Source organism: Ranitomeya variabilis, chromosome 8, assembly GCF_051348905.1.
Source record: "Ranitomeya variabilis isolate aRanVar5 chromosome 8, aRanVar5.hap1, whole genome shotgun sequence".
NCBI lineage: Eukaryota > Metazoa > Chordata > Amphibia > Anura > Dendrobatidae > Ranitomeya > Ranitomeya variabilis.
The window spans coordinates 115709349-115733934 of record NC_135239.1 but is presented as its reverse complement, the minus strand read 5'-3'; the positions used below and the strand labels follow the sequence as shown (position 1 = coordinate 115733934).

The 24586-nt window shown below is 48.3% G+C and overlaps 1 protein-coding gene across 1 annotated transcript in view; it reads left to right on the top strand.

Annotated features, from left to right (window-relative positions):
• Nucleotides 1-4500: 4500 nt before the first annotated feature.
• LOC143788940 (small ribosomal subunit protein uS2) overlaps nt 4501-24586 on the top strand; it is a 50646-nt gene continuing 30560 nt past the window's right edge. The window contains exons 1-3 of the mRNA XM_077278913.1: nt 4501-5169; nt 5386-5549; nt 20056-20174. Of these exons, the coding sequence (XP_077135028.1) occupies nt 5417-5549; nt 20056-20174 (252 nt within the window). The 5' untranslated portion in view covers nt 4501-5169; nt 5386-5416. The remainder of the gene's footprint in view (nt 5170-5385; nt 5550-20055; nt 20175-24586) is intronic.

The following is a 24586-nucleotide window of genomic DNA, read 5'->3' as shown; positions in this document are numbered from 1 at the left end:
AAGCAGGGAGGGTAGACTGAGTGACTTCACCGCTAGTCACTGAGGCTGCGCTGGCAGCATCTCCTCATTCCCCAGTAGTTTGCAGCTGGGCTGGTAGCATCTTAGCACAGTCCTGGTTGCAAACTGTATTTTCCCCAGATATGGATTACTGCGTGGGACAGAACAACGGACAGGTATATTGTTTTTTTTTTTTTTTTATTCATTACAGGAGATCTATAGGATTAGTAATGGATAGCTGTCTTATTGACACCTCTCCATTACTAAGCCGGGCTTGATGTGACCTTACAATTCAAAGGTCAGATCAACCACCCAACTATTACCCCATTGCCACCGCTACAGGGCAGTGGGAAGAGAGAGGCTAAGTGCCATAATTGCCATAAATCATGCAGCTGCGTCAACAAAAACTAAATCTCTGAGCAGTCACAAATACTCGGAGATTTCCCGAGCAACAAGTATATTCGCTCATTACTATTAACTACCTGCAAAAAACACTTGATGAACTTTCGATAGTAGTTTGCAAACCCCAAGAAGCGTTGCAAATAGTGATGAGCGAGTATACTCGTTGCTCGGGCTTTCCCGAGCACGCTCGGGTGGTCTCCCGAGTATTTGTGACTGCTCAGAGATTTAGTTTTTGTTGATGCAGCTGCATAATGTATGGCTGCTAGCCAGCCTGAGTACATGTGGGGGTTGCCTGTTTGCCAGGGAATCCCCACATGTAATCAAGCTGTCTAGTAGCTGTAAATCATGCAGCTGCGGCAAGGAAAACTAAATCTCTGATCAGCCATAAATACTTGGAGACCACCCGAGTGTGCTCGGGAAAACCCAAGTAACGAGTATACTCACTCATCACTAGTTGCAAACCCTTCAAGTCACGGGGCTGAACCCAATCACTAATAGCCTGCACCTTCTTGGGATCCATGTGAAACCCCTCATTGGAAACAATCAAACCCAAAAATGATAACTCCTGTACAAAAAATTAACATTTCAAATTTTGAAAAAAGTAGTTTTTCCCTGAGTCTATGAAGGACAGTACGCGAATAGTGAAAATGGGTTTCACTGTCAGGGGAGTAAACCAAGATGTCGTCAAGGTAAATAATCGCAAAGTGACCGATCAGATCAGCAAACACAATATTAATTAAATTTTGAAAAATGGCCAGGGGTGTTTGTTAGCCCGAAGGACGTAAAAAGATTCTCAAAAAGAACTTCTCACGTGAGAAACGCCGTCTTCCACTCGTCTCCCTCTCAAACACTTATCCAATTATAGGCTCCCCACAAATCCAACTTTGAAAATCATTTGGCCCCAGACAACTGGTTACACAAGTCAGGAATGAGAGGAAGTGGGTAAGTGTTTCTCACAGTGATTTTGTTGAGTTCCCGAAAGTCGAGGCAAGGACTCAAACCACCATCTTTTTTCTTTACAAAGAAAAAGCCAGCTGCCATAGGAGAAACATAAGGGCGGATATGCCCCTTACGAAGACTCTCGGCAATATACTCCTTCATGGCCAGCCGCTCAGGACAAGACAGATTAAATTGATGGCACAATTAAAAGATGGATGTGGCGGTAGAACCTCAGCCTCGCTTTCAGAGAACACGTCTTCAAAGACCTTCAGATACTCCGGAATAGCTTCCAGACCGACAGACAACACAGATACACACTTCAAGTACTTAGATAAGGACCATTGAACAATTTCCTCAGTAACCCAGTTAATAACAGGGTTTTGATGCTGTAACCAAGGCATTCCCGACACCAACCCACTATATTTGCCCACTTTGATGCTAATTCTGGTGCCCAGAACCCATTTGGGCTAGGCTGGAGGGACCTGGGTTTGATGCAGGGCATCGCTATTTGTGTATTTTAAGTGTCAGATCAGTGGCCCAAAGCCATTTAACCCCTTAAAAACAGCAGGTCCCTATTCAAATCTGTTAAAATTGGCTGTTTGCCCAGTTTGATGACAGTTCTGATGCCCAGAACTAATTAGGGCCAGGCTGAAGAGACCTGGTTTTATTGTGGGGCTCCCTGTTCTATATGTATGCACTCTGGTATCAGTGGCACAAAGGAATTTAACCCCTTAAAAACACCACTTACTTATTCAAATCTGTGAAAATGGGCTGTTTGCCCACTTTGATGCCAGTTCTGGTGCCCAGAACCCATTTGGGCCAGGCTGGAGAGACCTGGGTTTGATGCAGGGCATCACTGTCTGTGTATTTTAAGTGTTGTATTAGTGGCCCAAAGGCATTTAACCCCTTAAAAACATCAGTTACTTATTCAAATCTGCGAAAATGGGCTGTTTGCCCACTTTGATGCCAGTTCTGGTGCCCAGAACCCATTTGGGCCAGGCTGAAGGGACCTGGGTTTGATGCAGGGCATCACTGTCTGTGTATTTTAAGTGTCAGATCAGTGGCCCAAAGGCATTTAACCCCTTAAAAACATCAGTTACTTATTCAAATCTGTGAAAATGCGCTGTTTGCCCACTTTGATGCCAGTTCTGATGCCCAGAACCCATTTGTGCCAGGCTGCAGTGACATGGATTTCATGTGGGGCATCAGTAGGTATGTAAATCAGGTGTTAGATCAGTGGCACAAAGGCATTTAACCCCTCAAAAATAGCTGTTACTTATTCAAATCTGTGAAAATGGGCGATTTGACCATTTTGATGCCAGTTCTGATGCCCAGAACCCATTTGTGCCAGGCTGGAGTGACATGTATTTCATGTGGGGCATCAGTAGGTATGTAAATCAGGTGTTAGATCAGTGGCACAAAGCTATTTAACCCCTTAAAAATAGCTGTTACTTATTCAAATCTGTGAAAATGGGCGATTTGCCCCCTTTGATGCCAGTTTTGATGCCCAGAACCCATTTGTGCCAGGCTGAAGTGATTTGACTTTGATGTGGGGCATCAGTAGGTATGTAAATCAGGTGTTAGATCAGTGGCACAAAGGCATTTAACCCCTTAAAAATAGCTGTTACTTATTCAAATCAGTGAAAATGGGCGATTTGCCCCATTTGATGCCAGTTTTGATGCCCAGAACCCATTTGTGCCAGGCTGTATTGACATGCATTTCATGTGGGGCATCATTAGGTATGTTAATCAGGTGTTAAATCAGTGGCACAAAGGCATTTAACCTCTTAAAAATAGCTGTTACTTATTCAAATCTGTGAAAATGGGTGATTTGTCCACTTTGATGCCAGTTTTGATGCCCAGAACCCATTTGTGCCAGGCTGGAGTGACATGGATTTCATGTGGGGCATCAGTAGGTATGTAAATCAGGTGTTAGATCAGTGGCACAAAGGCATCTAACCTCCTCAAAATAGCTGTTACTTATTCAAATCTGTGAAAATGTGCAATTTGCCCCCTTTGATGCCAGTTCTGATGCCCAGAACCCATTTGTGCCAGGCTGCAGTGACATGGATTTCATGTGGGGTACCAGTAGGTATGTAAATCAGGTGTTAGATTAGTGGCACAAAGGCATTTAACCCCTTAAAAATAGCTGTTACTTATTCAAATCTGTGAAAATGGGCGATTTGCCCCCTTTGATGCCAGTTTTGATGCCCAGAACCCATTTGTGCCAGGCTGAAGTGATTTGACTTTGATGTGGGGCATCACTAGGTATGTAAATCAGGTGTTAGATTAGTGGCACAAAGGCATTTAACCCCTTAAAAATTGCTGTTACTTATTCAAATCTGTGAAAATGTGCTATTTGCCCCCTTTGATGCCAGTTCTGATGCTCAGAACCCATTTGTGCCAGGCTGGATTGACTTGGATTTCATGTGGGGCATCAGTAGGTATGTAAATCAGGTGTTAGATCAGTGGCACAAAGGCATTTAACCCCTTAAAAATAGCTGTTGCTTATTCAAATCAGTGAAAATGGGCGATTTGCCCCATTTGATGCCAGTTTTGATGCCCAGAACACATTTGTGCCAGGCTGGAGTGACATGGATTTCATGTGGGGCATCAGTAGGTATGTAAATCAGGTGTTTAATAAGTGGCACAAAGGCATTTAACCCCTTAAAAATAGCTGTTACTTATTCGCATGTGTGAAAATTGGTTCTCTGCCCACTTTGATGCCAGTTCTGATGCCCAGAACCCATTTGTGCCAGGCTGGATTGACAGGAACTTGATGTGTGGCATCACAAGGTATGCAAGTCAGGTGTCAGATCAGTGGCACAAAGCCATTTAACACCTTTAATACCATACCTCAGTGCCCACTTTGATGCCCATTTTTGTGCCAGCCTTCTAATATTTTTATCTGTTTTTAAGTGTATTCACAAGAGGGCACATGACCGCATAATATTATATACTTAGAATGGTTTATTTTTATTGAAAAACCTGAAAAAAACAGAAAATAAAAAATAGCCGAATAAGAAACTGCTGAATAAGAAACCAACTTCAGCCCGAATAAGAAACTGAACGAATAAGAAACCAACTTCAGCATCGTGTTAGAGGGGTTGTTCCTGTGAGGACTCCTCTCCAGCAGCTCCGGTCACCTCAGTACTGAGCCGTCTACAGTGGGGTTATTCCTGTGAGGACTCGGCTCCAGCAGCTCCGGTCACCTCAGTACTGAGCCGTCTACAGCGGGGTTGTTCCTGTGAGGACTCCGCTCCAGCAGCTCCGGTCACCTCAGTACTGAGCCGTCTACAGTGGGGTTATTCCTGTGAGGACTCGGCTCCAGCAGCTCCGGTCACCTCAGTACTGAGCCGTCTACAGCGGGGTTGTTCCTGTGAGGACTCCGCTCCAGCAGCTCCGGTCACCTCAGTACTGAGCAGACTACAGTGAGATCCTCCCTGCAGACACTCCATTCTAGTCGCCTCACTAGTCAGCTGTGTAGAGTGGAGTTGCTGGAGAGAGGCCCTCACAGGAGCAGCTCCAATCCACGTCCACGATGCTTCCTGGTATCGGGTCTGCACTGGACTGGAGAAGGCCCCGTCCCATCATCCCCCTCACAGGAGCAACTCCATTTTAGACTCTGCCAATGATTTACGCCTTCCAAAAAACGTGGTATGAATGGCCGCCAAACAAACGCAGCTCTTATTGGCTGGCTGTGGATTTACTTGTATACAAAACTCTGCGTGATTGGCTAGTAAATTGACTATATATACACGCTTCTCACGCGCGTCAGGTCTTTTCCGCTTCCTGCTCTTATCTGGAGACTTCCATACGGCGTTGATTCCAGTGAGTGGTTAGCAATAGTGCGATTCTGGCTGAAAGCTGCGCTTTATTCTATGAGTAACCGGTAGTGCGACGCTACTGTCTCCTGTGTAAGCTATAGTCGCCATGGCTCCTGGCTTACTCCTCCGCACACTGTAGATTGATACACAATGGTTTCTTATTAAAAGCTGCCATGCTGAGGGAAAGTTGACGTCTTCTAAAATTTGCTTTTGCCCTCAGATCCCCATCGTAGCTTTCACGGGGTGTAGCAATGTCCGGAGGTCTTGATGTCCTGCAAATGAAGGAGGAAGATGTCCTCAAGTACCTGGCGGCTGGGACCCACCTGGGAGGCACTAATCTTGATTTTCAAATGGAGCAGTATGTCTACAAGAGAAAAAGTGATGGTCAGTGGAATAATGTGTATTCTCCAAAATGTAGATTCCCCCTGCCTGGTGTGTGAGGGCTGCAGAGGTGGCCGTAGTGTGTGAACTCCTTGGCTTGTTGGTTTCTGGTTCCCCCTGCCTGGTGCGTGAGGGCTGCAGAGGTGGCCGTAGTGTGTGAACTCCTTGGCTTGTTGGTTTCTGGTTCCCCCTGCCTGGTGTGTGAGGGCTGCAGAGGTGGCCGTAGTGTGTGAACTCCTTGGCTTGTTGGTTTCTGGTTCCCCCTGCCTGGTGTGTGAGGGCTGCAGAGGTGGCCGTAGTGTGTGAGCTCCATGGCTTGTTGGTTTCTGGTTCCCCCTGCCTGGTGTGTGAGGGCTGCAGAGGTGGCCGTAGTGTGTGAGCTCCATGGCTTGTTGGTTTCTGGTTCCCCCTGCCTGGTGTGTGAGGGCTGCAGAGGTGGCCGTAGTGTGTGAGCTCCATGGCTTGTTGGTTTCTGGTTCCCCCTGCCTGGTGTGTGAGGGCTGCAGAGGTGGCCGTAGTGTGTGAGCTCCATGGCTTGTTGGTTTCTGGTTCCCCCTGCCTGGTGTGTGAGGGCTGCAGAGGTGGCCGTAGTGTGTGAGCTCCATGGCTTGTTGGTTTCTGGTTCCCCCTGCCTGGTGTGTGAGGGCTGCAGAGGTGGCCGTAGTGTGTGAGCTCCATGGCTTGTTGGTTTCTGGTTCCCCCTGCCTGGTGTGTGAGGGCTGCAGAGGTGGCCGTAGTGTGTGAGCTCCATGGCTTGTTGGTTTCTGGTTCCCCCTGCCTGGTGTGTGAGGGCTGCAGAGGTGGCCGTAGTGTGTGAGCTCCATGGCTTGTTGGTTTCTGGTTCCCCCTGCCTGGTGTGTGATGGCTGCAGAGGTGGCCGTAGTGTGTGAACTCCATGGCTTGCTGGTTTCTGGTTCCCCCTGCCTGGTGTGTGAGGGCTGCAGAGGTGGCTGTAGTGTGTGAGCTCCATGGCTTGCTGGTTTCTGGTTCCCCCTGCCTGGTGTGTGAGGGCTGCAGAAGTGGCCGTAGTGTGTGAGCTCCATGGCTTGCTGGTTTCTGGTTCCCCCTGCCTGGTGTGTGATGGCTGCAGAGGTGGCCGTAGTGTGTGAGCTCCATGGCTTGCTGGTTTCTGGTTCCCCCTGCCTGGTGTGTGATGGCTGCAGAGGTGGCCGTAGTGTGTGAGCTCCATGGCTTGCTGGTTTCTGGTTCCCCCTGCCTGGTGTGTGAGGGCTGCAGAGGTGGCCGTAGTGTGTGAGCTCCATGGCTTGCTGGTTTCTGGTTCCCCCTGCCTGGTGTGTGAGGGCTGCAGATGTGGCCGTAGTGTGTGAGCTCCATGGCTTGCTGGTTTCTGGTTCCCCCTGCCTGGTGTGTGATGGCTGCAGAGGTGGCCGTAGTGTGTGAGCTCCATGGCTTGCTGGTTTCTGGTTCCCCCTGCCTGGTGTGTGAGGGCTGCAGAGGTGGCCGTAGTGTGTGAACTCCTTGGCTTGTTGGTTTCTGGTTCCCCCTGCCTGGTGTGTGAGGGCTGCAGAGGTGGCCGTAGTGTGTGAGCTCCATGGCTTGTTGGTTTCTGGTTCCCCCTGCCTGGTGTGTGAGGGCTGCAGAGGTGGCCGTAGTGTGTGAGCTCCATGGCTTGTTGGTTTCTGGTTCCCCCTGCCTGGTGTGTGATGGCTGCAGAGGTGGCCGTAGTGTGTGAGCTCCATGGCTTGCTGGTTTCTGGTTTCCCCTGCCTGGTGTGTGAGGGCTGCAGAGGTGGCCGTAGTGTGTGAGCTCCATGGCTTGTTGGTTTCTGGTTCCCCCTGCCTGGTGTGTGAGGGCTGCAGAGGTGGCCGTAGTGTGTGAGCTCCATGGCTTGCTGGTTTCTGGTTCCCCCTGCCTGGTGTGTGAGGGCTGCAGAGGTGGCCGTAGTGTGTGAACTCCATGGCTTGCTGGTTTCTGGTTTCCCCTGCCTGGTGTGTGAGGGCTGCAGAGGTGGCCGTAGTGTGTGAACTCCATGGCTTGCTGGTTTCTGGTTCCCCCTGCCTGGTGTGTGATTGCAATTTCACCGCACTTGGAATTTTTTTTCCTATTTTCGAGTATACTACATGCTAAAACCAATGATGTCGTTCAAAAGTACGACTCGTTCCACAAAAAATAATCTCACATGACCATATTGAAGGAAAAATAAAAAGTTATGGCTCTGAGAAAGGGAACGAAAACGCATAACCGAAAAAAGCTGGGGTCATGAAGGGGTTAATCCCCTAGGGTGTGTGATAGCAGACTTACATTGTTTTTTTTTGTTGTTGTTGTTTGTTTTGCTGCTGTCAGGGTATGTGCACACGTCAGGATTTCTTGCAGAAATTTCCTGAAGAAAACCGGAAATTTTCTGCAAGAAATCCGCATTTGTTTTTTGCGTTTTTTCCCGTGTTTTTTTTTTTTTTTTTTTTTTTTAGCATTTTGCAAGCGTAATTAGCTTGCAGAATGCTAAAGTTTTCCAAGCGATCTGTAGCATCGCTTGGAAAACTGACAGGTTGGTCACACTTGTCAAACAGTGTTTGACAAGTGTGACCAACTTTTTACTATAGATGCAGCCTATGCAGCATCAATAGTAAAAGATAGAATGTTTAAAAATAATAAAAAAAATTAAAAAAAATGGTTATACTCACTTGCAGACAGCCGATCTCCTCAGCGGCTTCTGTTCCTATAGATGGTGTGTGTGCAGGACCTTCGATGACGTCGCGGTCATGTGACCGCGACGTCATCGCAGGTCCTTCACACACACCATCTATAGGAACGGAAGCGGCAGCATGCACCGATGAGAGGCGGGAAGACTCCGGGGGCCATCGAAGGTGAGTATATGACTATTTTTTATTTTAATTCTTTTTTTTTTTTACCAATTATATGGTGCCCAGTCCATGGAGGAGTCTCCTCTCCTCCACCCTGGGTACCAACCGCACATGATCCGCTTACTTCCCGCATGGTGGGCACAGCCCCATGCGGGAAGTAGGCAGATCAATGCATTCCTAGGTGTGCGGAATCCCCGCAATTCCGCAAATTTAATGAACATGTTGCTTTTTTTCCGCGATGCGATTTTTTTTAGCGGAAAAAAATGCAATATTTGCACAAGAAATGCGGAATACACTGAAAATAATGGGAGGCATATGTAAGCGGTTCTTTTGCGTTTTTTTCTCGTTTTTATCACGTTTTTATAGCGAAAAAACGCGAAATACTGAACGTGTACACATGGCCTCACACTAAACTTGTTTGTTAAAAAAAAAAAATTGTATCGACATTTTGTGCTATAATTTTCTTATATTTCTGCTGACAGACATGTGAGGGCTTGTTTGCGGGACCAGTTGATGTTTTTCTTAATACCATTTTCAGGTACATAACATGTTTTGATCGCTTTCTATTCTGTTTTTTGCGATGCAGAATGAACGAAAAACAGCAGCTCTGTTTTTTTCAGATTGTTTTTATGCCGTCCAGTGTGGAAAGTTTATGACTTTTATTCTTTGGATCACTATGATTACAGTTAATACCACGTTTATATACCATATTTTTCTGATTAGAAGACTCACTTCAAAGCACAAATTTGGGGGTGCATCTTATAATCCGAATGTAGCTTACCGGCTGCAGTGGAGTGGGTACCAGGGTCACTGCTGCAGGATCTTCTGGTTGCGTCCGCAGGAGTGGGGTGATGCTGCAGGTCCAAAGCTGGCAGGCGGGGTTGTATAGTGGTGCGGGACTCTACTGGCATTTTGTGAAAGCCCGGAGGTGGCGCATGCACAAATTGATATCTTGGCACAGATGACAATTGCGCATTTGCCGCCTTTGGTGAACATTTTTCCTGGAGTCTACCGCATTACAAAGCATGGAAATTGTGAGGTCTCCGGGCTTTCACAAAATGTTGGCATAGCCTCCAAACCGCCAAACACCACCTCCTACTAGCCTGGGGCCTGCTGCAGCATCTCCTCCCTCCAGCTTCCTACAGCAGCGACCCTGCACTACTGCCGCTGACCCCAGGTAAGCTATTGTAAAAGTGGGTTATTAGATGCACCACCATTTTATTAAAACATTTTTTCCTATTTTCCTCCCCAAAATTTGGGGTGCGTCTTATAATCCTCAAAATATGCTTTTTTTTTTTTTTTTTTTTTTTTGTTTAAACACAACAAAAACTATGGAAAAATATTTCCAGGACGTCATCATGACAGCACTATGGAGGACGTCCTCCTCCCCCTTGCTGGGACAGGAAACACACGAGAGTTCAAAAGGTCCGGTCCCACCCCCATTCCTCAGTGTTTTTCCTGTCCCTGCAAGGGACGCACGAGAGAAGCTGCGCAGCTTACCGGAGCTCAGGGGGATCGTGCGGCTTGCCAAATCCTTCCCCCTGTCAAGAGGCTCAGGGCAGAAACCCTCCAGAGGGGGGGTCCCTCTGCTCCAAAGACCAGCAGCCGCTCCTCCCGGTGGGGGGGCTCTCGGCTGCGGATGCGGTTCCTGAGGTCTGCAGCATCCAGCAGCGTGAACGCCAGGCTCTGACTCTTCCGGCGGAAGTTCCGGGGACCGCGTCACTTCCGGTTTGCGGCATCCGTTACCGTCACTTCCGGTAGCGCTGGATGTACAGGGGAGGCGTGCGTTCCAGCGTGGATCTCAGGTATCGTAGCGCTTTGGCAGACGCTGCAGCGGCAAGGAGCCTGACACTCTGGAACCATGGAGAGCATGCCACCTGAGGATGGGGTAAGTGCGCAGAGCGCAAACTCCCCTAGCACCCTGGTAATAGGCAGCCGCACTGTTACTTTCCCTATCTTATATCGTTTAAGGATAAGGGAACCCCAGCCGTCCCCCCTGGTCAAGTTAAGAGATCCGGAAAGGCCTCTGGGAAGTCCAGTAGATGTCCATTATGTAATGCAAAACTCCCGGACACCCATGGCAAAACCTTATGTGCGGATTGCACATCCAAGGTTATGAGAGAGGAGCAGCCCACCTTATTATCTGAGATGAGGTCCTTAATCAGAGAAGAGGTCCAGGCTTCCCTAGCTACCATGGTGTAAAAGCCCAGCCCCATGCCCAGTCGCAAAAGGGCCAGGCGGGAGCCGGAATATACTTCCGATGACAGGTCTGACTCTGAAGACCTCGTCTGAGGAAGAGGGCGAGCTTCCTTCTGGAAGCCAGGACCATCAGAGGAAGTACCTTTTCCAGGCGGAGGACACGAATGAGCTGGTGCAAGCGGTGCGATGCGATGCACCATGCAAGTAGAAGAGACATCTAAGCCGCAATCCAGGCAGGACCTGATGTTTGGGGGACTTATGTCACGTCGGCAGACAGTCTTCCCGGTTAGTGAGCATATCAAGGCCATGGTGCTCGAAGAGTGGAAGGAGGCGGAACGTCGGCTGACATTGTCTAAAGACTTTAAGGCGCGCCTACCCTTTGAGCCGGATGATGTTAAGCTATGGGACGAGATACCTAAGGTGGATGTCCCGGTGGCGAAGGTTGCCAAAAAGACAGCTATCCCATTCGAGGACTCATCGACCTTGCGCAATCCGATGGATCGTAAGGCGGACATATTGCTAAAGAGAGCCTGGGAGTCTTCCGCGGCTCTAATTAAGACCAACATTGCAGCTACCTCGGTAGCCCAGTCTATGCACCTTTGGATGGGTCAATTAGAGGAGCATCTCTCTAATAAGACCCCAAGGTCAGAGATCCTAGACTCTCTCCCCATAATGAAATCTGCTACTGCTTTTCTATCTGCATGTAGGATAGCTGCGGAGACACCATCACGTGTTTCTCAACGCAAGCAGTGAATAGCCAGACCTTTCCCCAGGAAGGAACAACCACGGGAAGGGCAGCATCCAATAAAGGAAAACCACCTATGCCATGCATGGTATCCATCCACAGACAGCTGTTTCGGGGTGTTTGCCCCTCATCAGTGTGGAGTAGGAATCTGGCTATTAGGAGCAGTGCCTAGTAAAAGGCTGTGAAGGAACAGATGATTGGCCTCGGGGAGACCAAAACATCCAACACCGCGGAGACACCATCACGTGTTTCTCAACGCAGTGATCCAGAACACTGCCCCCATCCCTTATGGGAAATATGCAAATGCATGTAGGATAGCTGCGGAGACACCATCACGTGTTTCTCAACGCAAGCAGTGAATAGCCAGACCTTTCCCCGGGAAGGAACAACCACGGGAAGGGCAGCATCCAATAAAGGAAAACATCCAATACAGGAAAACCACCTATGCCATGCATGGTATCCATCCACAGACAGCTGTTTCGGGGTGTTTGCCCCTCATCAGTGTGGAGTAGGAATCTGGCTATTAGGAGCAGTGCCTAGTAAAAGGCTGTGAAGGAACGGATGATTGGCCTCGGGGAGACCAAAACATCCAACACCGCGGAGACACCATCACGTGTTTCTCAACGCAGTGATCCAGAACACTGCCCCCATCCCTTATGGGAAATATGCAAATGCATGTAGGATAGCTGCGGAGACACCATCACGTGTTTCTCAACGCAAGCAGTGAATAGCCAGACCTTTCCCCGGGAAGGAACAACCACGGGAAGGGCAGCATCCAATAAAGGAAAACATCCAATACAGGAAAACCACCTATGCCATGCATGGTATCCATCCACAGACAGCTGTTTCGGGGTGTTTGCCCCTCATCAGTGTGGAGTAGGAATCTGGCTATTAGGAGCAGTGCCTAGTAAAAGGCTGTGAAGGAACAGATGATTGGCCTCGGGGAGACCAAAACATCCAACACCGCGGAGACACCATCACGTGTTTCTCAACGCAGTGATCCAGAACACTGCCCCCATCCCTTATGGGAAATATGCAAATGCATGTAGGATAGCTGCGGAGACACCATCACGTGTTTCTCAACGCAAGCAGTGAATAGCCAGACCTTTCCCCAGGAAGGAACAACCACGGGAAGGGCAGCATCCAATAAAGGAAAACATCCAATACAGGAAAACCACCTATGCCATGCATGGTATCCATCCACAGACAGCTGTTTCGGGGTGTTTGCCCCTCATCAGTGTGGAGTAGGAATCTGGCTATTAGGAGCAGTGCCTAGTAAAAGGCTGTGAAGGAACAGATGATTGGCCTCGGGGAGACCAAAACATCCAACACCGCGGAGACACCATCACGTGTTTCTCAACGCAGTGATCCAGAACACTGCCCCCATCCCTTATGGGAAATATGCAAATGCATGTAGGATAGCTGCGGAGACACCATCACGTGTTTCTCAACGCAAGCAGTGAATAGCCAGACCTTTCCCCGGGAAGGAACAACCACGGGAAGGGCAGCATCCAATAAAGGAAAACATCCAATACAGGAAAACCACCTATGCCATGCATGGTATCCATCCACAGACAGCTGTTTCGGGGTGTTTGCCCCTCATCAGTGATGGTGTCTCCGCGGTGTTGGATGTTTTGGTCTCCCCGAGGCCAATCATCTGTTCCTTCACTGCTTTTCTATCTGACGTGACGGCTGAGTCAGTCAGATTTTCAGCCAGAAATGGATCATTGTCTAATGCGGCTAGAAGAGCGGTCTGGCTAAGGTCTTGGTCGGGTGATAATGCATCCAAGACAAAATTGTGTTCAATCCCCTACTCAGGTGCAAGGGTGTTTGGTCCTTCCCTCGATACTATCTTAGAGTCGGCTTCAGACAAGAAAAAAGGGTTCCCAGAGGACAAGCCTAAGAGGCCTCAGTCCTTTCGGAGAGGGTTTCCCTGTAGAAGACAGTCCGACTACAGGTCCGACTTCAGAGGGGGAAGGTCCAATAGAGGTTTTAATAGGGGTTCCCATGGCCACGGTAGTAAGAACAGGAGTTTCTTCTTCAGCCCCTCCTCTAAATCGCAATGACGCCACTCTTATAAGGGGAAGGCTTCGCCATTTCGCGGTAAACTGGAGCAGAGTCACTCAAAATCGATGGGTCCTTCGCACTGTGTCAGAAGGCTACAGTATAGAGTTCTACTCCCCTCCACCAGACAGGTACATCGTACCTACGGTGGTTATGCAAGACTCTCCCATGTTAAAAGACTTAATGGACATGCTTTCCTCAAGAGTCATAATACCAGTACCACCGCCAGAGGTAGGCCAGGGACACTACTCTTCCCTGTTCTCCATAACAAAACCGTCAGGCGACTCACGCACAATCGTAAATTTGAAACCTCTGAATGCCTGGGTCAGGTACAAGCGGTTTCGTATGGAGTCCATCCGTTCTGCAATCCTTCTCATCGATCAGAACGCGGTAATGTGCACTCTCTACTTAAAAAGTGCCTATTATCAGGTCCCTGTCCACCATCTATCTCAGAGGCTTCTGAGGTTCGCGGTAGTTCTGCCGTCCGGGACCTGTCACTACCAGTTCCAGTGCCTGCCGTTTGGACTTGCCTCAGCACCTCGCGTATTTACAAAGCTGGTGTCAGAGATAGTGGCTTTCCTAAGAAACCAGGGGATTATAATAGTCCCATATCTCGACGACTTTCTCCTGATAGCAAGAACACCAGAGATCCTATCGGATCACAGGAACCGGACCATCGCGGTAATGGAACACTTGGGATGGATCATAAACTGGCAGAAATCAGACCTGATTCCGGAGCACAAAAAGGTCTTCCTGGGTGTCTGTCTGGATTCTGCAAACAGAATATCCCTACTACCCGAATCCAAGCTGGAGGCAATACAGATTCAGATCAGACTCCTACTAGAACGCAGAGTCTCAATAAGGATGGCCATGAGAGTGCTAGGCCTAATGACGGCATGCATACCATGCGTAAGATGGGCACAGTTCCATTCAAGACCACTACAGAGCTTAATCCTCTCCAAGTGGGACCGTCGTCAGTCTTCTCTGGACAGTACTTTATATCTACCAGATCCAGTACGAAGATCTCTCCTTTGGTGGACAGACCCAGAGAAACTAAGAATGGGAGTACTATGGACTACCGATCCCTACGTAGTAGTTACTACAGACGCCAGCGCCTGGGGCTGGGGAGCTCACTTAGAAGGGAGGATCCTCCAGGGACGATGGCCTCCAGACGTCGCTCGCAACTCATCCAACTTCAGAGAACTGTATGCCGTCTGGGAAGCCCTGAGGAGAAATCATCGCACTCTGGAGAATCGTCACGTCAGGGTATTGTCCGACAACGTGACAACCGTTTCCTTTCTAAAACACCAAGGAGGCCCAAGACACCATCTTCTCCAGGAGCTGGCGGGGAGAATATTTCGCTGGGCAGAAAGGTCGATCCTCTCCATCTCTGCAATCCACTTAGAAGGCTCCCAGAACGTCATAGCGGATTACTTGAGCAGAAGAAGAGTGTTTGCAACAGAGTGGGAACTCAACCAGGACATCTTCCAGGAGCTGTGCCGGCGTTGGGGCACTCCCAGTATAGACCTCTTCGCAAACAGGAGAAACTCGAAGGTCTCAAGGTTCTTCTCGCTGAACCCTCGGGATCTACCGGAAGGGATAGACGGCCTAAGTCAGAGTTGGACGGAGCCCCTCTCATATGCTTTCCCTCCTCTAGCACTAATCCTGGCTGTTCTCAGGAAGATCAAGAAAGAACAGGCTCGAGTAATTTTGGTAGTTCCATACTGGCCAAGAAGGAGTTGGTTCTCCCTTCTGGTAGACCTGGCGATAGAGAGTCCAGTGGAGCTCCCTCACAGACCAGATGTAATCCACCAGGGCCCAGTGTACCATCCGGACCCAGAAAAGCTACATCTCTCAGCCTGGATCCTGAAAGGAACATCCTTAAGGCAAGAGGCCTGTCTGACCAGGTCATATCCACTATCAAGGCTAGTAGGAAGCCGGTCACGTCAGCAATCTACTTGAAGATCTGGAGGCGTTTCTGTTTGGAGGGTGGCAGGTCTGAGGTTGCGGCAGGCACTCCCGACTTACCCAGAATTCTGGATTTTCTGCAGGCTGGGTTCGATAAAGGGCTTAGGCCGAGCACCTTGAAGGTGCAGATCTCGGCACTTAGCTCCTTTCTAGACTATCCCCTGGCAACACACCCTTGGATAGTTAGATTTATCAGAGCCACCCAAAAGTTGCGCCCCATCATTACAGTTATCTCCTCCTTGGGACCTTAACCTTGTCCTGAGATTCCTCTGCAAAAATAATTACGCCTCGGCAGATAACATGTCCATTTCGGCCCTGACACGTAAAACGGCATTCCTAGTGGCGATCACCACGGCTAAGAAGGTGGGGGAAATTCAAGCCCTGTGCACACGGGACCCGTACCTCTAGATTAGAGAAGACAGTGTGGTCCTTAAACTAGATCCCTCGTTCATTCCAAAAGTGGGAACTCTAAAAAATAGGAATCAGGAGATAGTGTTACCATCCTTTTGTTGTAACCCTTCCAATTCTAAAGAGGAAGCTCTGCATTCCCTGGATGTCAGACAGGCGGTCATCGACTACCTGTCAGCCACCAACCCATGTTCATCAACCCAAATCTGTTTATTTTGTTCGGCGGTAAAAATAGGGGAAAAAAGGCCTCTAAGGCCTCCATTGCTCGATGGATCACATCCGTGATCTCCGAGGCCTACCAGTCGGATGGCATCCCTCCTCCAAAGGGTCTCCATGCACAATCTACTAGAGGGATGGCTACTTCTTGGGCTGAGAGAGCAGGCGCCTCTCTAGAGCAGATTTGTAAGGCCGCTACATGGGCTAGTGCGAATACCTTTTGCAGACATTATAAACTTGATGTCCTGTCCGGTCAGCATACTGCATTTGGGAGAAAGGTTCTCCAAGCGGTAATCCCACCCTGAGGAGGTGCTTTGGTACTCTCCATAGTGCTGTCAGGATGACGTCCTGGAAAATAGGTATTAAGCTTACCGTTAATTATGTTTCCAGGAGTCCATCCTGACAGCACGGGTAATTCCCTCCCTGTTAATATAATTATGCTTTTGTAATATAAACCTGACATGTCTGTAGTATGTTCCTAACATATGATGTAATATGTTCCTAATACATGGTGTTATGTTCTTTACCATTAAATATAATTTTTTGCATCTCCCTTGAGGCGGTTCTTGTTACAACACTGAGGAATGGGGGTGGGACCGGACCTTTTGAACTCTCGTGTGTTTCCTGTCCCAGCAAGGGGGAGGAGGACGTCCTCCATAGTGCTGTCAGGATGGACTCCTGGAAACATAATTAACGGTAAGCTTAATACCGTATATACTCGAGTATAAGCCGACCCCCCTAATTTTGCCACAAAAAACTGGGAAAACTTATTGACTCGAGTATAAGCCTAGGGTGGAAAATGCAGCAGGTACCGGTGAATTTCAAAATTAAAAATAGATACTCCATACCGTTCATTGTGGCCCCATAGATGCTCCACATAAAGCTGTGCCACATATAATGCTCTGCACCGTTCATTATGGCCCCATAGATGCTCCACATAAAGCTGTGCCATATATACAATGCTCTGCACCGTTGCCCCATAGCTGTGCCATATATATAATGCTCTGCACCGTTGCCCCATAGCTGTGCCATATATATAATGCTCTGCACCGTTGCCCCATAGCTGTGCCATATAGTGCTCTGCACCGTCCATTATTGCCCCATAGCTGTGCCATATAGTGCTCTGCACCATTGCCCCATAGCTGTACCATATAGTGCTCTGCACCATTGCCCCATAGCTGTGCCATATAGTGCTCTGCACCATTGCCCCATAGCTGTGCCATATAGTGCTCTGCACCATTGCCCCATAGCTGTGCCATATAGTGCTCTGCACCATTGCCCCATAGCTGTGACATATAATGCTCTGCACCATTGCCCCATAGCTGTGCCATATAGTGCTCTGCACCATTGCCCCATTGCTGTGCCATATAGTGCTCTGCACCATTGCCCCATAGATAGCTGTGCCATATAGTGCTCTGCACCGTTGCCCCATAGCTGTGCCATATAGTGCTCTGCACCATTGCCCCATAGCTGTGCCATATAGTGCTCTGCACCATTGCCCCATAGCTGTGCCATATAGTGCTCTGCACCGTCCATTATTGCCCCATAGCTGTGCCATATAGTGCTCTGCACCATTGCCCCATAGCTGTGCCATATAGTGCTCTGCACCATTGCCCCATAGATAGCTGTGCCATATAGTGCTCTGCACCGTTATTGCCCCATAGCTGTGCCATATAGTGCTCTGCACCGTTGCCCCATAGCTGTGCCATATAGTGCACTGCACCATTGCCCCAAAGCTGTGCGATATAGTGCTCTGCACCGTCCATTATTGCCCCATAGCTGTGCCATATAGTGCTCTGCACCGTTGCCCCATAGCTGTGCCATATAGTGCTCTGCACCGTTGCCCCATAGCTGTGCCATATAGTGCTCTGCACCATTGCCCCATAGCTGTGCCATATAGTGCTCTGCACCGTTGCCCCATAGCTGTGCCATACAGTGCTCTGCACCATTGCCCCATAGCTGTGCCATATAGTGCTCTGCACCATTATTGCCCCATAGCTGTGCCATATAGTGCTCTGCACCGTTGCCCCATAGCTGTGCCATACAGTGCTCTGCACCATTGCCCCATAGCTGTGCCATATAGTGCTCTGCACCGTTGCCCCATAGCTGTGCCATACAGTGCTCTGCACCATTGCCCCATAGCTGTGCCATATAGTGCTCTGCACCGTTGCCCCATAGCTGTGCCATACAGTACTCTGCACCATTGCCCCATAGCTGTGCCATATAGTGCTCTGCACCGTCCATTATTGCCCCATAGCTGTGCCATATAGTGCTCTGCACCATTGCCCCATAGCTGTGCCATATAGTGCTCTGCACCATTATTGCCCCATAGCTGTGCCATATAGTGCTCTGCACCATTATTGCCCCATAGCTGTGCCATATAGTGCTCTGCACCGTTGCCCCATAGCTGTGCCATACAGTGCTCTGCACCATTGCCCCATAGCTGTGCCATATAGTGCTCTGCACCGTCCATTATTTCCCCATAGCTGTGCTGCTGCTGCAATAAAAAAAAAAAAAACATACTCACCTGTCTTGCTTGCAGCTCCTCGGCGCCATCTTCCCAACGTCTCTCCGCACTGACTGATCAGGCAGAGGGCGGCGCGCACACTATATGCGTCATCGCGCCCTCTGCCTGAACAGTCAGAGCGGAGAGACGCCGGAAAGATGGCGCGACGCCCGGCGTGTGGAACGAGGACAGGTGAATATGCGATACTTACCTGCTCCCGGCGTCCCGCTCCTTCCCCCTGCCTGTCTTCGGTGCCGTAGCCTCTTCCCCTGAGCGGTCACCGGCACCGCTTCATTAGAGAAATGAATAGGCGGCTCCGCCCCTATGGGAGGTGGAGCCGCCTATTCATTTCTCTAATGAGCGGTCCCACGTGACCGCTCAGGGGAAGAGGCTGCGGCACCGAAGACAGTGTGACAGGCAGGGGGAGCGCCAGGATCGCCGGGACTAGGTAAGTATATGACAGTGCTCACCCGCCGACCCCACCACCGATCATGACTCGAGTATAAGCCGAGAGGGGCACTTTCAGCCCAAAAATTTGGGCTGAAAATCTCGGCTTATACTCGAGTATATACGGTACCTATTTTTTGCATCGCTCTGTTCTTAAAGCTTTATTTTTTCCACTAAAGGAGCTGTATGGTCGGCTTATTTTTTTTTTGTGGGACTAGATGACTTTTTCAGAGATGCCATTTTTATTTACATTGTTCTTTTCGTATCTCATTTTCTTCCCCTCTTTTTTTCTTTATGGATTTTATAGTAGGATTAGTTTTATAATTCGGGTTGTTCTGGACATGGCGATACCAAATGTGTACTTTTTTTTTTTCTTTTTTAATTGTTCTTTTGTTCTTAATTTTTTTTTTTTCTTACTTCGTCCCTCTGTGGGACATTAACGTTTTTATGTCTGATCATTGGTCTCATGCATTGCAATGCACGAGACCTGTGATTTTACACAGGCAGATTGCCTGTTAGACCCTGCCTATGGATGGGTCTAATGGGCCGCAATACCTGGCCCACCAAGAGGTCATTGTTTGAGCTCAGAGTGCCATGACAACCATCAGCTCATCTTGTTTTGTCACTGAAATACCAAGCCGGTCATTGGGAACCCACTCCTCTCACAACCTTCCAAGTGCCGCAATCGCTGTAGATTGTAGCATCTGGAGGGTTAATCAGCCAGGGGTGGCGCTTGCCTTGGCTGTTGCTGCAGGAGCTCTGGCTTCAGCTGCAACTAGCTCCAGCCCAATTCCGCAGCATGTTGTGATCAGTCAGATTGACCAATTGCAGTGATCAGCGAGTGGGGACCGATAACATGGGACCCTGCATCTCTAGCTGTGGCAGTCAGCAACCGATCAGCATGAAACGGTCACTGTGTTTGCGCAATGACCATTTTAATCCATGACGGACATAGCATGTCATGATGCGGGAACTGACACCTGCTCACGACGTGTTATGTCCATTATTTGTCACAAAAAAGGAAATGGTTTTCAGTGTGTTTTTTAATTGTGAATAATTACAATTTAGTTGAAGGTTAAGTTTTTAACATCCTAACGACGTACAATATTTAATTTAAGGTATTTCTTATTTCAGGCATTTACATTATAAACCTGAAACGCACATGGGAGAAACTTCTGCTTGCTGCACGGGCTATTGTTGCCATTGAGAACCCAGCTGATGTCTGTGTAATTTCTTCCAGGAACACCGGTCAGGTACTATTTTTTCTTATTTTTTTTACTGCTGTGCTATGGTGGGTATTGCTTTTTGCCATTCATTTAAAAGAAACGCATACACTACCTTTACACAGGTTAAATTATATGTCTGAACAGTTGAGAGTTTACAATGACATTTTGCCACAGACTTTTCTTGCCTTATTATATTTTATACGCAATTTGTGTTTCCTGCATAGGCTTTCAAGCCGAAGGGTCTGTTTACATGAACTAATTAATGGCATGATACAATTGCCAATTAATAAACCTTTGCCGATCAGTGGTCATTTAATAGCCTGTGTACATAAATGGTCTAAAGTAAATGATGTAATAGATCACACAGACTGCCATAGTTCTGAGCAGTGCCATTCTTTTTGACACTGCTCACTTGGCCAGAGTGGTCTGTCTGCACTCAAACCGCAGTCCTGTGCATTCACACAGAATGGGATGCGCCCAAATTTCATTTATGCCACCTGTAATCAGCTGCCACTCGCACCCCTTTTTCCTATGGCATAAAGCCAGTTTTCAAAGTGAGTACGACAATTAAATGTATACTGAAGGTAAGTTCATAGGGGCGAAGTACCTTAACCCCTTCATGACCTTGGGATTTTCCGTTTTTCAGTGTTCGTTTTTCGCTCCCCTCCTTCCCAGAGCCATAACTTTATTATTTTTCCGTCATTTTAGCCATGTGAGAGCTTATCATCATTGGTTTTAGCATGTGTACTAGAAAACGGGGAAAAAATTCCAAGTGCAGTGAAATTGCAAAAAAAAGTGCAGTCCCACACTTGTTTTTTGTTTGGCTTTTTTGCTAGGTTCACTAAATGCTAAAACTGACCTGCCATTATGATTCTCCAGGTCAGTATGAGTTCATAGACACCAAACATGACTAGGTTATTTTTTATCTAAGTGGTGAAAAAAAATTCCAAACTTTGCTAAAAAAAAAAAAAAAAAAAAAAAAATTGCGCCATTTTCCGATACTCGTAGCGTCTTCATTTTTCATGATCTGGGGTCGGTTGAGGGCTTAATTTTTGCGTGCCGAGCTGGCGTTTTTAATGATTCCATTTAGGTGCAGATACGTTCTTTTGATCGCCCGTTATTGCATTTTAATGTTATGTCGCGGCGACCAAAAAAACATAATTCTGGCGTTTCGATTTTTTTTCTCGCTACGCCGTTTAGGCTACTTTCACACTTGCGTTTACCTGATCTGCGGCAGGCTGCGGACTTCCTCCGTGAAGCGCCGCTAGCTCCGCCTACTTCTGCATGCGGCCCGCATGCGACCTCCGTACCTATCTTTAACATTAGGTACACAGGTCATGCGGCTGTATGCGGATGATGCTGCTGCATGCGTCGTTTTGACGATGCGGCGACCAGCGTAGGACGCAGCCTGTAGCATTTTTTTTTTTCCGCATCGTCAAAAACGACGCATGCGGCAGCATCCGCATACAGCCGCACGACCTGCGTACCTAATGTTAAAGATAGGTACGGAGGTCGCATGCGGGCTGCATGCAGAAGTAGGCGGAGGTGCGGCCGAGGGCGGGGCTTCACGGAGGAAGTCCGCAGCCTGCTGCAGATCAGGTAAACGCAAGTGTGAAAGTAGCCTCAGCGATCAGGTTAATGCTTTTTTTTTATTGATAGATCGGGCGATTCTGAACGCGGCGATACCAAATATGTGTAGGTTTGATATTTTTTTTTATTATTATTTATTTTGGTTGGGGTGAAAGGGGGGTGATTTAAACCTTCATATTTTTTTTATTTTGTTCTACTTTTTTTTTTTTTTTTTACTTTTGCCATGCTTCAATAGCCTCCATGGGAGGCTAGAAGCAGGCACAGCGCGATCGGCTCTGCTACATAGCAGCGATCTGATGTTAGCTGCTATGTAGCAGAATTGCAGGTGTGCTGTGAGCGCCGACCACAGGGTGGCGCTCACAGCTGCCGGGGATAAGTAACCATAGAGGTCTCAAGGACTATGGTTACTATTCTGAAGCATCGCCGACCTCCGATCATGTGACAGGGGTCGGCGATGCGATCATTTCCGGCCGCCCAGCCGGAAGCGGTAGTTAAATGCCGCTGTCTGCGTTTGACAGCGGCCTTTAACTAGTTAATAGGTGCAGGCAGATCGCGATTCTGCCCGCACCTATTACGGGCACATGTCAGCTGTACAAAACAGCTGACCTGTCCCGGCTTTGATGCGGGCTCACCGCCGGAGCCCGCATCAAAGCGGGGCTTCTGACCTCGGACGTACTATCCCGTCCGAGGTCAGAAAGGGGTTAACATAGTTCAGTGTAACTTCCATTTTAACACCTTCATGACATAACCAATTTTTGTGTTTTGTGTTTTACCTCCCCTTCATCCCAGGACCATAACTTTATTTGTTGTCCATATAGACTTGAGGTCTTTATTTTTTTTTTTGTGGGAAGAGTTGCACTTGAATTTACACATTCATTTTACTTCAGTGTCATGGAAAACGGGGGGGGGGGGAAAAAATGATATGAACTTTTTTAAAACTTTATTTTTTCACTGTTCTGGTTAGATCTATTAAAGGGAACCTGTCAGCAGCAGGATTGTGCATAGTAACCTACTGTGTCAGGTCTGCGCCGTTATACTGAATAAAATGATACCTTGATTGATAAAATCCGTCTTGTGTTTGTTGTGTAATCTTTATTTTCAGTTGTGTTTTAGAGATTCTTGTGCCCGATGCTGGGGTATGTGGTTCTCTGATTAGATATTAATAATGCTGACAGGTCACTGCTCCATCACTGACCTGCCCCCTAGCTTGCATAATGAATCCCAGCACATACTGAATAAAAATAAAACCTTCTGCAGGCAGGTCCCCTGCGCTGCAGCATAATCACATATGTACTTTGCACTTAATCCCTTTTGCTGATTTAATTGAGCGAGGATAAAAAGAGGCAATTTGAAAATGGCGCCTGCACAGTAGCAGCTATCAGTGTGTATAGATTCGATAGCTGCTATTGCACAGGTGCCAGCGCCATGTTGCTTAAGAAAGAAAAAAAAATGTCCTCCTCCAAGATGGCGCTGTCTGCACAGTAGCGGCTCTCAGAGATCGCCTACCTGCTTACAGGTTCCCTTTAAAGGGACTTGACACTGCAGACATCTGATCACTTGTGCTGTATACTGCAATGCTATTACATTGCTGCATATAGCAAAAATCATAATCTCCTTTAAAACCCGGCCATGTGTGTTTAAAGGAGCTCTGTAATGACAAGCAGGGGGATCTTCAAGCAAATCCCTGGCTGTCGTAGCTACCCATTGGCGACCCACAATCATGTCACTGGTTCATGAAATGATGCACCCTCATGCCAGCACTGTTAAATGCCACTGTTGAGAGTTTGACAGCTGCATTTAACAGGGTAACAGTTACGGGTGGCGCGCTCCACCCACGATTGTTGGAGGCAGGTCCTGGCCGTAGCACGCAGCCATCACCTGAGTATGGGGCATAATTCCACTTGCGACTTGCACGAACAGCTGATGTCATGAAGGGGGGTAAAGGATTACAAGCTAAGCCTTAAGCTGGAGTTACACTAAACGACTTACCAACGATCACGACCAGCGATACGACCTGGCCGTGATCGTTGGTAAGTCGTTGTGTGGTCGCTGGGGAGCTGTCACATAGACAGCTCTCTCCAGCGACCAACGATCAGGGGAACGACTTCGGCATCGTTGAAACTGTCTTCAACGATGCCAAAGTCCCCCTGCAGCACCCGGGTAACCAAAAAAAAAAAAAACACTACATACTCACATTCTGATGTGTCACGTCCCCCGCCAGCGTCCACAGGGTTAAAACTGCTTTCAGCAAGAGCGCTGCTAATATGCACGCGCTGCTGCCGAGAGCTTCCCTGCACTGAATGTGTCGGCGCCGGCAGTAACAGCGGTGACGTCACCGCTGTGCTCTGCTTTACGGCCGGCGCTGACACATTCCGTGCAGGGAAGCTCTCGGCAGCAGCGCGTGCATATTAGCAGCGCTCTTGCCGAAAGCAGTTTTAACCCGGGGGACGTGACAGACATCAGAATGTGAGTATGTACAGTTTTTTGTTGTTTTTTTTTAACTTTTACAATGGTAACCAGGGTAAATATCGGGTTACTAAGCGCGGCCCTGCGCTTAGTAACCCGATATTTACCCTGGTTACAAGTGAACACATCGCTGGATCGGCTTCACACACGCCGATCCAGCGATGACAGCGGGTGATCAGCGACCAAAAAAAGGTCCTGATCATTCCCATCGACCAACGATCTCCCAGCAGGGTCCTGATCGTTGGTCGCTGTCACACATAACGAGATCGTTTGCAGGATCGTTGCTACGTCACCAAAAGCGTGACGTTGCAACGATATCGTTGTGTGACTCAGCCTTAACATTTGAACAAAATTAATGGACATTTGAAAATTGATGCTAATGG